This window comes from Hyla sarda, chromosome 3 (genome assembly GCF_029499605.1).
Source record: "Hyla sarda isolate aHylSar1 chromosome 3, aHylSar1.hap1, whole genome shotgun sequence".
In the NCBI taxonomy this organism is placed as follows: Eukaryota; Metazoa; Chordata; class Amphibia; order Anura; family Hylidae; genus Hyla; species Hyla sarda.
This window is the reverse complement of record NC_079191.1, coordinates 361,349,549-361,367,564: the sequence shown is the minus strand read 5'-3', so window position 1 is coordinate 361,367,564 and position 18,016 is coordinate 361,349,549. Positions and strand designations below refer to the sequence as shown.

General features: G+C 41.6%; 1 protein-coding gene across 2 annotated transcripts in view; it reads left to right on the top strand.

Moving 5' to 3' along the window:
* The window catches only part of PSME4 (proteasome activator subunit 4), a 185,717-nt gene that overhangs the window by 32,907 nt on the left and 134,794 nt on the right, over nucleotides 1-18,016 (top strand). For both annotated transcript variants that reach the window (XM_056567663.1, XM_056567664.1), the window contains exons 2-3: nucleotides 3,516-3,656; nucleotides 6,216-6,332. In XM_056567663.1, the coding sequence (XP_056423638.1) occupies nucleotides 3,516-3,656; nucleotides 6,216-6,332 (258 nt within the window). The remainder of the gene's footprint in view (nucleotides 1-3,515; nucleotides 3,657-6,215; nucleotides 6,333-18,016) is intronic.

The window sequence follows — 18,016 nt, the reverse complement described above, 5'->3', positions numbered from 1 at the left end:
GATTGCTGTGTTCTATAGGAGGCAGCTACTTAGAACCAGGTGTTGGATAGAGAAGCACACATCGGGTAGTAGCTCTCGTGACTTTTACCCTCTTAATGTCTGGGGGGTCGCCAGTAATGTTTCACAGATGTTCTGTGTGAAGTCTGTCGGCTCTAAAGGACAGATTCTAGAGGGATTGTGTTAGCTATGGCCTCAGAGGTAGCTGTCCCTCATAAAGGGGTTATCTAGGATTACAAAAACAGCTGATATCTTCCAAACACAGCACCACCCCTGTCCTCAGGTTGTGTGTGGTATTACTACTATCTAAAAATGTTCCATTTAAATGGGCACTGTCACCAACTTTATTTTTTGATATGTTGTAGTACTTATGTACTACAACATATCTCTAATATACTTTTATTATTATTTTTTTGATTAAAATTGTTTAATTTACATTTGAAAACCGGCCACTAGGGGTCTCCCTCCTAGTGGCCGGCTGCAGCCTGGCGTGACGTCACGCCTGAAAAAGGACTGATGCGGCCGGGCATCGGTCCTTTTTCATTCAGCCTGCGCTCGCTCCCTGCCTGTCAATCAGACAGGCAGGGAGCGAGCACATTGGCTCCCCGGCCACTGGCTGGGAGGCCACTCCTCCGCACATCGCCGCCGTCTCGTCGCCGCTGTCCCTGCACACCCGCTGCCGGACTCTGCAGTAAGTGTAATGAGGGAGCGGGGTATGCGGGAGGGGGGTTTGTGATGGAGGGAATGGGGTATGCGGGGGGGGGGGGGTTTGTGATGGAGGTAACGGGGTATGGCGGGGGGGGGGGGGGGGGGGGGGGAACGGAGGGGACGGGCTAGCGCCGCATGTAACTAACAGTTTATCTACACAGGGTGCCTCCAGCTGTTTCAATACTACAACTCCCAGCATGCCCTGACAGCCAATAGATGTCAGGGCAAGCTGGGAGTTGTAGTGGTGAAACAGCTGGAGGCACCCTGTGTAGATGAACTAAGGGCGGAAGTCCCCCCCCAGCAGGCATTAGTGACGTGGTGCCTGCTGGGGAAGTCTGCCTGGTAGTGAGCACACAACCAGGCAGACAAAAGGCATTTTTAATATAGTAAAAATTAAAAGCAGGGAGGGGGTTAGGAATAGATTGGCAATTGGCAGGGACAGAAAAAAAAAATAGGATGGTGGGAGCTACACTTTAAAGGGGTACTCCGGTGAAAACCTTTTTTCTTTTAAATCAACTGGTGCCAGAAAGTTAAACATATTTGTAAATGACTTCTATTAAAAAATCTTAATCCATCCAGTACTTATTAGCTGCTGAATGCTACAGAGGAAATTCCTTTCTTTTTGGAACACCGATGACATCACGAGCACAGTGCTCTCTGCTGACATCTCTGTCCATTTTAGTAGCCATGCATAGCAGATGTATGCTAAGGGCAGCATGGTGGGTCAGTGGTTAGCACTGCTGCCTTGAAGTGCTGGGGACTTGGGTTCAAATCCCACTAAGGACAACAATAAATAAAGCGTTATTATTTTTATAATAACGTCAACAGAGAGAACTGTGCTCGTGATGTCATCAGAGAGCATTCCAAAAAGAAAATAATTTCCTCTGTAGTATTCAGCAGCTAATAAGTACAGGAAGGATTAAGATTTTTTAATAGAAGTAATTTACAAATATGTTTAACTTTCTGCCACCAGTTGATTTAAAAGAAAAAAGGTTTTCACCGGAGTACCCCTTTAAGGATTATGTGAAACCATCTTGTAGATGAGAACCAAGGCTCCATTATGTGTAAAGTGAGTTCCATGGATCTTGCTTCAAAGGCTAATGCCGGGAGACTAATGGAAGAGGTTCGAGATATCTTGTAGATGTGTAGTTTGGAGGTATGGGCCTATGCAGTACGGCACCTTATAGTGGTCTCGGATACATTTTATTCTTGGTCAAATTAGCCACTGTAATATTCAGAACTGTTGCCGCTGTTTGAAGGGTACGGTCCCACGTACCGCTTATACAGTGTGTTTCAAGCTGCGCAAAATCATCTGCAGCAGCGGGAAATACACTGCGTATTCTAAGATGATCATTCGAACGAAGGCAATGTATTCTGCTTGGTTTGTGGCAGAATTCCGTAGTCTGCACTGTGCATCGGAATCCCATTGACAGCAAGCATGATTTCTAAGTGGAATTGCACTCGAAATACGGCTATACCTTCCAGCTTTACCTTCTTAAAAATGTATTTGCCAGAGATATACCCTTACTATCTGCTGGCTCTTTCTGGAAATCTGAAATAATTGTGTTTTGTTAGGTCTTGGAGACAGATTTATGAGTTTGTTGGTTGGCTCAGTGGTTTCAAATCCCACCTAGGACAACATCTGCCAAGAGTTTGTATGTTCTCCCCATGGGTTTCCCCTGATCACTTCAGTTTCCTACATACTGATAGGTGAATGTAAATTGTGAACCCCAGTGTGGACAGGAAAACAACTGGAGTGTACACTGCTGCAGAATCTGTGTGTGCTATATAAATAAATTATTTAATATTTTTGGATATGAAAAAAAAAAGTATAGAGGCTGCTGTCAACATAAGCTGTGGTAGTTAGTACTTCAGACCTTGAATCATGCACACGAATGTCAATCTTTGAGAGCCTTTGGATGTACAGGCATGCTGGGAGTTGTAGTTTAGGAACAGTTAGAGCCACGCTGTTTGAAAAACACTGCCCCTAATGGAGCAGCATCTCCGGGTGCTGCAGCAGGATTTTTTTTTTTTTTTTTAAATCAACTGGTGCCAGAAAGTTAAACAGATTTGTAAATTACTTCTATTAAAAAATCTTAATCCTTCCTGTACTTATTAGCTGCTGAATACTACAATGGAAATTCTTTTCCGTTTGAAACACAAAGCTCTCTGCTGACATCATGAGCATAGTGCTCTCTGCTGACATCTCTGTCCATTTTAGGAACTGTCCAGAGTAAAAGAAAATCCCCATAGCAAACATATGCTGTTCTGGACAGTTCCTAAAATGGACAGAGATGTCAGCAGAGAGCACTGTGGTCATGATGTCAGCAGAGAGCTCTGTGTTCCAAAAAGAAAACCATTTCCTCTGTAGTATTCAACAGCTAATAAGTACTGGAAGGATTAAGATTTTTTAATAGAATTAATTTACAAATCTGTTTAACTTTCTGGAGCCAGTTATATATATATATATATTTATATATATATAATATTTTTTTTTTTTTTTTTATATATATTTTATAGTTTTTCCCAGGAATACCCCTTTAAATCCACAAGTCCATTTTTCTCATGTTCTGTTTCCTTTTACTTTTGGCAGTGAATCCCATTTTGTTTATGTTGTAAATTTAGCAGATCCGCACACTTGTCCGCTATACATATTTCTGCTGCTGGATCTATAATCGGGATTACAGCAAGGTATTAAAAGCTTGAGCTGACTTTGCAGTGCGTCGTAAATCCCTATGTTTCCTGATATTTACATTGAGTGTTAGGAATTGATTCTCGTGAAAGTAAACCTAAATTTCTTCTGTTTACAGGTATATACGACTGTTTGGCCGAAAATTTAGCAAAGACGACCATGTTCTCTTCGTGAAGCTGTTGTACGAATTGGTGACTATCCCCAAGTTGGAGATCAGTATGATGCAGGGTTTCGCACGCTTGTTAATCAGCCTTTTAAAGTAAGTTAAAGGGTGCAGTTCTAAGCGTTCTCTTGTACAAACATCGCTCCTATGGGGAGTCTGCTGTGTCATGTGAAAGCCTTCTAAGGCAGTACATGAAATGCCTCTGGCTCTACAACATAGACCGGGGTTTCCCAACAGGGTGCCTCCAGCTGTTGCAAAACTACGACTCCCAGCATGCCCGGACAGCCTTTGGCTGTCCGGGCATGCTGGGAGTCGTAGTTTTGCAACAGCTGGAGGCACCCTGGTTGGGAAACACTAACATAGACCCATATAGACTGACTATGCATGCAGCTTTGCCATGTGCGTACATGAGTCCTGACAAAAAGGTAGCCATACTACATTAAAGGGGTTATCCAGGAAAAAACTTTTTTGTTTTATATATCAACTGGCTCCGGAAAGTTAAACAGATTTGTTAATTACTTCAATTAAAAAATCTTAATCCTTTAATCTTTTCAGTACTTATGAGCTTCTGAAGTTAAAGTTGTTCTTTTCTGTCTAAGTGCTCTCTGATGACAAGTGTCTCGGGAACCGCCCAGTTTAGAAGAGGTTTGCTATGGGGATTTGCTTCTAAACTGGGCAGTTCCCGAGACACGTGTCATCAGAGAGCACTTAGACCGAAAAGAACAACCTTAACTTCAGAAGCTCATAAGTACTGAAAGGATTAAGATTTTTTTTAATAGAAGTAATTTACAAATCTGTTTAACTTTCTGGAGCCAGTTGATATATAAAAAAAAAGTTTTTTCCTGGATAAACCCCTTTAAGGATGCGTTCACACTGAGGAATAGGAGCGGAATCCTCACGTAAAGATTCTGCCATGGAATATGCCTTTTTTATGCGCACAATTTGCGTGGAATTAACGCAGAATTCTTTGCATATTTTCCGCGCGGAATATAGGCGGAAACATTTTTTTTAAATTTTTTTATTTTTTGCTGGACTACAACCACCAATTAGAATTTCCTTTTTTATTTATTTAGTTTCTCACGCGGAATTTCCACGCAAATTCCGTGCGGAAACAATTTCAAGCGTAAATTTTTTTTACCACTGACTTCAATGGACTCCTGCTCGCGTATTCCGCAAGAAGAATGAATATGTTCTTTCTTCTAGCAGAACGGAATTCGGCGAGCGGATTTTACGCAGTGTGAACAGTGCAGAGTAAAATACATTGAAGTGAACGGCAAAGCAGATGTTAAATATTTCTTACAGGGAATTCAAGAGGAATTACACGAGTAAATTCCTCTTGAATTACTCAGTGTGAACGCATCCTTACATTTATTTGGGGACTCGTACTACAGTTTTTGATGCGTTTGTATTTTGGCCAAAACCGCATCAAAATTCCGCTGTGTAAAAGGAGACCGAAAAGAATATTTGATGATAAAGGCGGCTTATCGGTGACATTATGTCTCTCTGGGGTGCCGCTTCATTTTCTCTTTACTAGTTTGTTTATAAAGTTATCTTTTTTTCATTTTTCTTTCTTTTCAATTGATTTTTATTGAAAATTTAACAGGTAAGTAAAACATGTCAATATACATTTTGAGACAGTATTTTGATCAAAATACATGAAAAAGAGAATAAGGAGAGAATGATTGTTTCAAAAAACTCGATAATATTATGTGGATATATTGAAGTAGAAATAAGTGTCCTGCATTGCTCTCGATCATAAAAGGACAGTGTTATATCACTATATCTCAAAGTCACAAAGGTGAGTATAATGTATGAGGCTGATCTCGCTTAGATAATGGAAAGTAGTCAGTAAGACAGAAGTAACTTAGTCGAGAAGAGTACATGAGAATACAAAACAAACTAAAATTAACAAATAAACAATGTCTTATAATAACAATAAAAGTAAGAGTAAGGCCGTGTGATGGTATGGAGTTCTAAGAGGAGCCCACCAGAGCAAATGGTGAAATATCTCAGGTAGAGAGAGAAAATAAATACTATTAATAGGTAGTATAAGGACTGATGCACACCTCCCTATGATACAGTAGTATTCCCGGACCCATCCCAAACCCCCAGAAAAAAAAATTGTGGTCGCACCTATAAATGACTAAATCAAGTGGAATCAAAGTGGTGAGTCCATAATTCCCATAATTTAAGGAATTTATCGTATTTGTGCTCTTGTTTGGCAATAACTTCTAAACGATTGGCTAGCATGTATGATAATCAAGACCCGATTTGCCGGAGGAATTGCGGTATGATAGGTTCTCTCGCCCATGTTTTTTGGAAATGCCCGAAACTATCCAAATCCAGACATGACTTACTATTCCTTATACAGTCCCTCATACCTTCATTCCGGGACATTCCACCCGAACTGGCCCTCTTAATGATAGGCATAGAGGATTTTCCTGTCACAGTCCGCACGACTATCTGTCATGTCCTTCATAATTATAGATTGCTAATTGCTAGAAAATGGAGAACCCAAGATGTCCCGTCCATGTCTGAAATCATCTATATGGTCAATAATAATGATATCTTTTTTCATTTTTATACTAAAGCACAGATAATATGCTTTGTGGAATATTAGCCTGATTTAACACTGTATTTCCCGACCGATTGCAGAAAGAAAGAACTTCTTTCCCGAGAAGACTTACAGTTACCCTGGAGACCATTGTACGACATGCTGGAGAGAATTCTGTACTCGAAAACGGAACACCTTGGTCTTAATTGGTTTCCCAAGTAAGTAAATCAGATTGGTCTTGGCTCTTGTTCTCAGTGTCCTGCTCTGGTTGGACTAAAAATGAACATGTAGCCTGCAGTTACCTTTTTTTTTTTTAATAGAATACAATAAGTAGACACTGTGGAGGTAGTAGCATTGAATGGGAATGATAATTGTTGGGAAATGGCGTTACTCAGCATGAAGGCTGCATTCTCTACCACGCTCACATACTCCTGTCAGCAGTCATTGTTTAAGTAAACTTTATGGCTACATAAAATAACATACAGTAATTTCCTTGTTATAATTTAGGTAGTCTGGATGCTGTTGTTACAGTTTTCTCCCTTTTAACCGTTGAAACATTTGCTTACTCGTTTTTTATTCTTTTCTGTAACAATGATATCTATTTGTAAAGGGGGTATCCTGGACTTACGGTGCGGTCACACAAAGCATGTAAGCAGTGTATTTCATGCTGCATCTAAATCTGCCGCACATTGGGAAATACGCTGCATATATTGCTATGGGCAAACACACAGGACTACCTGGCGAGAACCCTATGTGTGCAGGGATGTTTGGAGGTGGGCTCGCGCATCACAATCACGTCTGTGCACTGGTCCCGCCTCCAAAACTTACTGCGCACACAGGCTGCCGCTGGGTAGCCCTGTGTGTTGGCTCACCGGAGAATACGCAACGTATTTCCTGATGTGCAGGCTAGGTCATTAATATAAGATTAAAGGGGTACTCCGGTGGAATATATATATTTTTTTTTTCAACTGATGCCAGAAAGTTAAACATATTTGTAAATTATTTCTATTAAAAAATCTTAATCCTTCCAGTACTTATTAGCTTCTGAATACTACAGAGGAAATTATTTTCTTTTTGGAACACAGAGCTCTCTGCTGACATCACGAGCACAGTGTTCTCTGCTGACATCTCTGTCCATTTTAAGAACTGTCCAGAGTAGGAGAAAATCCACATAGCAAACATATGCTGCTCTGGACAGTTCCTAAAATGGACAGAGATGTCAGCAGAGAGCACGGTGTTCAAAAAAGAAAATAATTTCCTCTGTAGTTCCTCTGTAATATTCAGCCGCTAATAAGTTCTGGAAGGATTAAGATTTTTTTTTAACAGAAGTAATTTACAAATCTGTTTTAACTTTCTGGCACCAGTTGATTTAAAAAGGAAAAAAAAACATTTCCACCAGAGTACCCCTTTGAAGGGAGTCCAAATTGACAGATGTCTTATTATATAATTTATCTTATTTAACTAGTGCTAAGCATCAGCTTATTTGGTTTGTGATCGGGCTTGACATGTAATTATGTTTAAACAGCTTCTGTTAGGATCTGATATTTGGGGGGGGGGGGGGGGGGGGGGTTTGGCCACTGGGTGGGTCCCTCTTAACGTCAAGAATGAGGATCAGAGCCAACATTCCATTCATTCTCTATAGAATGCTTTACGTGGTACGTGCATCCCCAATTTCTCCCATAGAGAATGAATGGAACGTCCCTATTTTTGAGATTGCGGGGGGCATCAGTGGTCGGAACACCCGTGATCAGGTAGGTATCTCTTATCCTTTAAAGAGAATCTGACAGCTTGTACACCCGCACTAAACCCAGTATACTTGGTTATAATGCTGGTGAACAGCTGTAAAAGAAGGACTGAAATCCGTTGGTTAGGTGCTACATAATGCCTGTAAATAGTTTTATTTCTAATGCACCCCAGTGCGCATTGGAGGCAGGGAACTGGCTGGCTAAACTCCCCTGTCTCCTCCCTATACCCCCGTCGGCCCCATCCCCTTCATTATTAAGCTAATGAAGGTAGTGGATGAGAGAACATACAGCAGAGCGCTTACCTTCAACTGCATTAGCATAATAATGATGAAGGATGGGATGACGGGGGGTATGGAGGAGACGACCAGCTCTAGCCCTCCAATGCACGCTGGGGCACATTAGGAATAAAACTATTAGCATAAGGCAGCACCTTATCAACAGATTTGGGAGAATCACTCCTCATTTTGCAACTCTTCACCCGCACTATGACCCAGTATACTGGGTTTAGCGCAATGAACTAGCTGTCCGATTCTCTTTAATCTTTTTTACGTGTTGGAGGTGCCATTTTGCTTCGAGATTTGTACTAAGCTTTATTCTCCTCCGGTCATATTGGCATCAGTGTGAATAAAGAATGTGACTCCCAGTTCTGGTTTACACATAATGAGTTGTAAGTTTCAGCACATCTTAAGGGGTACTCCGCCCCTAGCATCTTATCCCCTATCCAAAGGATAGGGGATAAGATGTCAGATTGTGGGGGTCCCGCCGCTGGGGAACCCTAGGATCTCCGCAGCAGCACCCCGCCATCATTACTGCACAGAGCAAACTCGCTCTGTGCGTAATGACCGGCGATACGGGGGCCAGTGCATCGTGACGTCACGGCTCCGCCCCCTGATGACATCATGGCTCCGACGTCACGGCCCACCCCCTTAATGCATGTCTATGGGAGGGAGCTTGATGGCATCCAATAGACTTGTATTGAGGGGCGGGCCGTGATGTCATGAGGGGGCGGAGCCGTGACGTCACGATGCTCCGGCCCCTGTATCGCCGCTCATTATGCACAGAGCGAGTTTGCTCTGTGCAGTAATGATATAGGGGCGCTTCAGCAGAGATCCTGATGCTAGGGAGTACCCCTTTAATGCAGATGGAATGGTATAGTGCTGTTTTTTTTTTCTTTCAACAATTTATTTAAGATATATAAAGAAATAATTTCGCATAGAACGACTGACTTTTCAAAGGAGATCTCAAAGTGAATGTCAGAGCCTTTTGTGTAATAACTACAGCAGCAAGAAGAGTGTTAAACAGCATGAATAATCATACCTTTTATTGATTGATGGGGCCTTTTATGTAGAAAAGATCCATCTTTTGGCATTTCCATTCAGTACGGTGCTGGATCGCTGTACATATGTAAACCTAGCCATGCAGACTAATTCTACTTACTAAAAGGTGTATGTAAAGAAAAGGCGCTGATAGATTCCTCTTTAAGGAGGCACAAAATTCAAGATGACTATGACATTGGCCTTGGAGACTGAGGATTTATTTATTTATTTTTTAATTACCCCCACACCCCTAATAGTTACCCCAGTTTACATGATCTCAAGACATTAAAATCAATTCATGCTCATTCACTTAAAGGGGTATTCTGGCCAAAGACCTCTTATTCCTTAGGGGATAAGATGTCTGATCACGGGGGGCCTGCCACTGGGACCCCACTCAATCTTCTTGCAGCACACACAATCTATGCGGGGCTGCGTATCCAGTCTCAGAAAGCTCTTTGTTTCCGGGACTGGGGATGTGACGTAACACCACGCCCCCTCTTGATGTCACACCACGGCTGTCACAAGGGGGCATGGCATTACATCACGTCCCCAGTCCCGGAAACAAGAGCTTTCGGAGACTGGACACTCAGCCCCGCATAGAATGCGGGTGCTGCTCTTTGGCCAGATAACCCCTTTAAGTGGTTTTCCTGCAATATATCAGCACTGCCTGTTGCATTGTATTTTCTACAGAGGGTGAGCTGAATACTGTCTGATATACAGATACAGTGTATTATGGCAGTACACCACTTCTTATGTTTATTAATGGCAGTAATGTTACCTATGATTCCCTGATGCCTATAAGATGTCTGACTGAAAACTGGCTGCTATTTTTCTTGCAGTGAGGACAACATTGACTACTCTTTTGCTTCTAGCCGATTGAAATAAATGCAGCCGTAGATGATGGACAGTACATAGTTATGTTATGTGGCCTGATCTGACCGGCTGAGATTTCTACTATGTAAGGGTTGTAAGCACTTCTTACTGTTGGGAGCATTTCTTATCGCACCCAGCGTATGGGAAGATCCCGGTACAATGACATGACCTTTCCTATTCTAAATTTGAATGTCACCTTTTGTCTGTGAGCCATTTGACTGTCTATGGTCACACAAATTCAGCAAGATTGCAGATACATACTACTACTCTTAAAGGGGTTTGTCACCTTTTGTGTATTGTGTGTACGTATGGATATATATATTTTTTTTGTACTATGTAAAAGAAAATTTTGGATGTTCTGAAACCCACTACACAACAGGTGCCAGCAGCATCTGACAGACCGTATGGACTTTTATTCGGGTCCATCATTTTGTTGGGACGAATAGCGCAGCATGTGAACACTGCCTAGCATGGGCAACCGGTGCACCACAGAGAATACTTAAATAATAATTCGAATCTGATAAAGAATGCTTTATCTGTTTAGTGAAAAGTGTACATCGATATAGACTATCCAAAAGAAAGAAGGCAAAAAGTGACGGCACCATCGCACACGGTCTCGCTTTGTAGCTAATATGGCTGAAGTACAAGGCAGAGGAGAACAAAGTGAAAAATAATGGGGTGCTCAGCAGTGAAAAAAACGTATGTAAAAACTGAAGCAATCAAAAAGTGGCACTCATCCAGTGAAATAGAGTACAAACATTCAAAACAGCTGTCACTCGGCAGGCTCTCTTGAGTTCCTCTTTTTCCCCACTTCATCTTTCAGCGCGTCAGGGCCACTTCTTGCTCCTCCTTTATTTTCACTTTGGACTATATATACAAAGTAGCAAAAGAATATGATGTGCAAAACAATAAAACCATAAAGAGAAAAACCATCCCCATCTGGCAACTTAACGTAAATCCGCATGTGGCTCTTGATACAGAAAGCAGACAATAAGAAGGTCTCTAACATCAACCAGCTCTGTTATGTTGTCATAGATGAGTGGAAGAGGACTTCAGTGACAACCTGTGAAGCTCTGGTGAACTCCATGCCCAGAAGGCTTGAATGGGTTATCCACCAGACCGTGATTTTAGTACGTACCTGGCAGGCAGTAATGGACATGCTTAGGAAGGATCTGCGCTTGTCTTGGAGCTAAATGGCTATTTTGTGAGATTACCATAACACTGTGGCTAGTTTTTTTGTGACCTGATATTTCCTTTTGAGTTTTCTTCTTTTGCCTACAAATCCCAGAATTCCATTTTCCTCCCTCCCACACATCAGCCACCCCACCCATTGAAACATAAATGAGCTGCATCCATTCAAAAGACCTGTGGTTTCAATCAGGGTGCCTACAGCTGTTGCATTAGTTGCAGATTTATCTCTCTCCCACCAAGCGATCGCTCCACCCATTGTAGCAGACAGGCTCCCTGTCATCAGCTGACTAGTGAGTCAGACAACGGTTATTTTGTATGCTGTTAAAAATAAGTATTGGGGTGAAAATCACAGAGGAATTGTGAGAAAACCATCACACAGGTACAGACACTATATTATGAACTACACTAACTTTACAGCCCCTGTACAGGGATGTGGAATTCCTATTGCCCAACGCCCAGGACATGCCGTTCCGGTGAATTTTTCCAGCCCTTAGCCTTGCTTCGGGCAAACAGGACCGGACCTGACAAGCACGGCGGTGCTCAGCAGTCTGTATGGAGTGGGCTCCGGACTTGTGCCCGCTCCATACTCTGCAGCCTCCAGCTGTTCTCAGTAGCTGGGGGCTGCCGCGAATAGGCTATTAAGCCTTTAGATCTAAAGGGACATGTGAATTTTCCCTGGTGGGCTAGTGGGGTGGATGGCCCCCCCTGCAGTGTGATCGCCGGAGGGCTTACCGCTGCTTCCCTGGTGTCTGTGGCTGGGCAAGGCTCTATCAATGGATGGCAGAGCACACAGATCAGTGGAGTTCAATAGAACTCTATTGATCTGTATGCGGAATCTAATGATTCCTTCTAAAAGTGTAAAAAAATATAAAGAAAAAAAATTTAAAGTTTAAAAGATTCAGAATAACCCCTTCCATGTTAAAAGTTCAAATCACCCCCTTTTCCTATATAAAAACATGTAAACATAATAAAAGTAAACATATTTAATATCGCTGCATGCATAATTGTACAAACTATTAAAATATAACATTATGTATCCCATATGGTAAATGTAAAAAAAAAAAAACACAGAATTGCAATTTTTATAATATCCCAGGAAAATAAAGTTAAAAAGCGATTAAAAAGTCAGATCAATCTCAAAATGGTACCGATACAAAAACGGATAATGGCGCAAAAAATGAGCCCTCATATAGCCTGGTATGCGAAAAAAAAATTACAAGCTACAGGGGTCAAAAAATGGCAACTAAAAAAATTGGAAAAAGTTAAATTAGTAAAACATGACAAACTATACAAATCTGGTATTGCTGTAATCAGACCAGCCTAAAGTATCAAAATAGCATGTTAGCTGGACCACAAGGTAAATGGTGTAGAAAAGAAAACCACCAGATTTGCTAAATTATCTTTTACGATTTCAATTTCACCCCCCCCAAAAAAATAAAAAAATAAATAAATATAAATATATATATATATATATATATATATATATATATATATATATATATATAGTTATAGTAAATTTGAGTAGCCGTATTAGTCCAGTGATGCAGATGCAAATCATAAAATGTTGCAGTATCTTGTAATACCTTTTTTATTGGACTAACAGCATTTTGTATAGACAAGCTTTCGGGATTCCTCCCTTTATCAAGTCCAAAGCAAATCGAAGCTCACAAGTAACAAGACACAGGTTACATCTCACAAATATGTGAGATGTAACCTGTGTCTCCTACTTGTGAGCTTAGATTTGCTTTGGACTTGATAAAGGGAGGAATCCCGAAAGCTTGTCTATACAAAATGCTGTTAGTCCAATAAAAAAGGTATTACAAGATACTGCAACATTTTATGATTTGCATCTATATATATATATATATATAATATATATATATATTCTGTAGAAATATGCCTATGGCACTGCGGTAGTATTGAAAAACCGATCCCTGGGCTGAAGTGGTTCTTAGTGGCGGTGCTCAGGCTATAAATGATATACAGCAGTGATATTCATATGAAGAAAAGAAAAGCCGGCCATTCTCCATAGTCCATCTTCTGGCTTTTATTGCAGCACATAATACTCACAAATAAATAAATAAAGGTCAGCACAGTGCAAAGTGCTAGCACAGCAATTAAATCAGAATACTGAGGTTTAAGTTTAGAAAAAACAACTTTGGTAGGCAGTATATTCCCCCACATTGGGTTGCAGTTCCCCCACATTAGGTAGGCAGTATGTTCCCCCACATTAGGTAGGCAGTATGTTCCCCCACATTAGGTAGGCAGTATGTTCCCCCACATTAGGTAGGCAGTATGTTCCCCCACAGACATACAGCTTTCAGCCATATACAGTGTATGGCTGGAGGCTGTATGTCTGTGTATTGCCCCACAGTGCTCCGTCCACTGCTCCTCTGGTGATGGGTCATGATCTACTGTAGCAGTAGGTACCGAGAGCGGTGGACGGAGCACTGAAGATGTGCAGCTGGTAACCATGCCAGCCAGTGCGTGTCCTCCTCCTCCTCGATGCGCCGCTCCTCCATTCCTATGGGCGTGCGCACGGGACGTCAGTGACGTCCCCGCGTACGCTACCTCCCGGCGGCCCCTGCGTTTTTAAAGCTAACGCGGGGTTGTAGAAAGGCAACTGGGACATCCTTGTGTCTCGAAAATATCTTTTGGGACAGAGGGATGTCCCTGTTTGCCCCGTCTGGCGAACTATGGCCACGTGCCTACAGAGGGGCCTTGGCGTGCCACGCGTGCCATAGGTTTGCCATCACTGTTATAGTAGGTAGTTTTGGCTATTCTAGGGCGAGGAGGAAAAAATGAGTGTAAAAGCGAAAATTGGACCGGACAAATGGATCGTCATTAGGGACAAGTAGATTTTGCTCTGTTTTAGTCCCGTGGACAAGTAGTTTTTTATTAAAATTCCACACCCCTGCTGTAGCATAGTCAAATAAAAAAAATTCCTGGAATATCCCTTTAAGGCAGTGCTGGAAAATAATGGTGGCCACACAAAATATTGACATTTTGGGCCATATTTGGACATTTCCACCTAGGGGTGAACTCAGTTTTGTTGCTAAGGTTCAGATATTAATGGCTGTTTTATTTTGAGGGCACAGCTTAAAGGGGTTCTCCAATGGTCAGTGTTCGGAACATTTAGTTCCAAACACTGTGTGCGCGCTGAGGGGGGTCAACCAAGCCCCTTCGTGACGTCACGCCATGCCCCCTCGATGCAAGTCTATGGCAGAGGGTATGGTGGCCGTCATAAGTACCCCTTAAAATAAATATGAGCAGGCCTTGCCAGCAGAGCTGTATATAGCAGAACCCACGTGTAATGCACATAATACATTTGTCCAGGTATTTCTCAGACGAGCTATTTAAATTTTCAGATGAATGTTTTTTTTTTTAATGTATAAATTGTTGGACACCAGAAAAATGGTGCAATAGTTCTGAATTGTGCCAAACTAAGTTCATATATAGATGGGAGAGACAATAGATGACAAAATGAAATATAGCAGTTTAGATGTGTTCTCCAGCTGACAGACCCTAGCAACCGCTAGCTCTCACCCCTATTGAATGTGCCTCCAAGTCACAGATGGGTGAACAGATTTTTGTTTTCTTCTTTCAATTCTAAATTCAGAATTCTGCTGATATAGCACTGCTTTCTAGTAAAAGAATATGACAGCTGTGCTGTTTTATCTTGTCTGCTAGCGAAGTAGAGGGAAAATGCTGCTTTAGTGCAAAGGAAACCAGCAGAATTTGTAAAACTTTTCTTCACATGTCTTAAAAAAAATAACTTTATCTTGTATTTATTTATTTTTTGTGTGGATTTCATTGCAAAATGAGGCAACTTTTCTATTTAGTCTTTCTTAGAGATTTTCTACCATTTAGCTGCTTTTCAGAAAAGTTTAACAGTCCATCTAGCAGATTCAACTTACCTTGGCAGTGGAGAGGGGGTTACACACCAACTTAATTTGGGCTCCAGGTTATGTCTTGGACTTCAGGTATATAACATTAGAGCAGAAAGTTTTAAGCGGTTGCTGCCGATGTACTTAACTCACAGAGCATTTCCTGGACTGGATATAGTTGTATCCAGCTAATAGGAGAATATACAGGATGTCCCGCTCATAAATTTAAGGCTGCTTTCACACTACTGTTTTCTCCCGGTAGGTGACGTTCGATAGGAAAGCAGCCTAAACATACAGTTTATCCTCATTCACTGACGGCAAGCCTATTTCTTGAAAACCTTGAGGATTATTTTCATTCTAGACTAAAAAATGCTTTAGGTAGTCGGAAGGGGTGATTAAAAAACAAAACAAAAAATAAAATAAACACTTGCTTTCCCTGCTCCAGCGCCGCCCCTAGTATAATGGAGCTCCATTTCCTGCTGTCCAGCGCTTTCAGGTTTGTTGATGTGATGTCACATGCCCAGCTCAGCTAATCAGCGGCTGGGGCAAGACATTGATGATTTGATGTTTGTGTTAAGTCACCAAACTCAGAACTCCTGGATAGCGGCGGAGGCTTGGTAGCGAGAAAGGTAAGAGTAGGTTTATTTCTTTTTTTAAATCACCCCATACCTGACAAGTTTGTAAAAAAAAGTAATCGCAAACCTACCCCTTTAAACATTTTATGTGCATGTAAACTGAACTATTTCTCCACCGATTCAAGTGAATAGAACAGTGTTTCCCAACCAGGGTGCCTCCAGATGTTGCAAAACTACAACACCCAGCATGCCCGGACAGCCAAAGGCTGTCCGGGCATGCTGGGTGTTGCAGTTTTGCAACACCTGGAGGCACGCTGGTTGGGAAACACTGGAATAGAATAATGTTGCAATGCCAAGCTGCAAAGCTGTTGTGAAATGTACGTAAATTAAGGAGATTCGGCACTTTTTCTTCAATCAGCCGATTTGTGGAGAGCCCGGTATCTGACACCCACTGATTTTATATTGATGGCCTATGCTAAAGATTGGCCATTAGTGGCTATCTTTTTGTAAACTTGTATTTCCTGTTTGACTTATGTTTTTTTGACTACAAATCCCACAATGCCATTTTCCTTCCACACATCAGCCACCCCACCAATTGAAACAAAAGACCTGTGGTTTTCAATCAGGGTGCCTACAGCTGTTGCATTAGTTGCAGATTCCACCAAGCGATCCCTCCACCCATTGAAGCAGACAGGCTCCCTGTCATCAGCTGACTAGTGAATCAGGTCTCGGCCGCATTGCAAGCTGGGAAAAATCCGAGACAGCAGTCATTTTGTATGCTGGTAAAAATTAATATTGGGGTGAAAATCACAGAAGAATTGTGAGAAAACAGTCACACACAGGTACAGACACTATATTATGAACTACACTAACTTTACAGCCCCTGTAGCATAGTCAAATGAAAAAAAATTCCTGGAATACCCCTTTAGAATCCTTGTAATATTAATTTGCTTGTCTGTGACGATAATTACTTACATGTGGATACTACATGTGATAGACTTAGTTTTAATTATAGAACTAAAGCTTCCTTTTTTGCTCATGATTATTGCCTCAGGTTGCGCATAGAAAGAGCGCAGTAAAGCTGTGCTTCAGAGGTCCTGAAAATGTTTATTCGGGGTGTTTATTGGTAGATCATGTTGCAGAAGTGCATCAGCAGGTAGTGTGAACCATTTACAACACCAGTGACCTGAGCTGCGGTGTCCTTTTTCTGCTCTAGCATAAACATATGGAGTAGAAAGCACATTTGGAAGTATAGATTGTATCTCCTCTATAAATTTATGGTTCCAAACTACATTCTTTTATAGATTTTATTGCTTAAAAGTAAAACTCCTCATAATAATATTATAATAATATTATTCCTTATAAATTACATTATTTTAGAGTTATATATACGATTCTACTAAAATCTACTAGCATTCTTTGCTTGGTTAAGTGACCTGAATTCTGGGAAGTGTGGTCTTTACACCTGGTACTGATAATCTAATGTAAGGGGAACCTTTTCATACAATGTAGTTACAAATATATGTAAATTTTGTAATATGCTATGGTTAAAAAAAAAAAAATTGTATTTTTGGGTGAATAAAAACTCTCCCTGCAGCTATTGCCTGTGTATCTCTGTGTGTAGAGACAAAATACAAGAAGTGTGGGCAGAACAAGCAGGGCTTGTGTATTCTCCTGACTTATCAATCATCCTACTGTGTGAGCTGGGAGCAGGTCACAGGGTCTCAGTGTACAGAGCCCTGCTTGTCCTCAGTGTACAGAGCCCTGCTTGTCCTCGGTGCACAGGGCCCTGCTTGTCCTCGGTGCACAGGGCCCCGCTTGTCCTCGGTGCACAGGGCCCCCGCTTGTCCTCGGTGCACAGGGCCCCCGCTTGTCCTCGGTACACAGGGCCCCCGCTTGTCCTCGGTGCACAGGGCCCCCGCTTGTCCTCGGTGCACAGGGCCCCGCTTGTCCACCCACACTTCCTGTATTTTGTCTCTGCACACAGGTAGCACACAATAGCTGCAGGGAGAAGACAGCATTTTTTCACCAAACAATATACAATTTTTTAAACATTGTATATTACAAATATACATGTATGTTATTATTGACATTATATAAAAAGTTTTTGCAAGTGACAGGTACACTTTAAAGTAAACCAGTCATTACTGTCATTCAGCTGAACCACAAGTCAGTGGGCGGTCTCTGGTGGCTTCTCCCCAATCCTATTGCCTTGATCCCTTTTAAATGTTATGGGTGTGTAGGACTTCAGGCTTGTTGATAGTTTCCAATAAAAATCAGCAAAATTATCTGAATTATAATACTAGCTATATGGA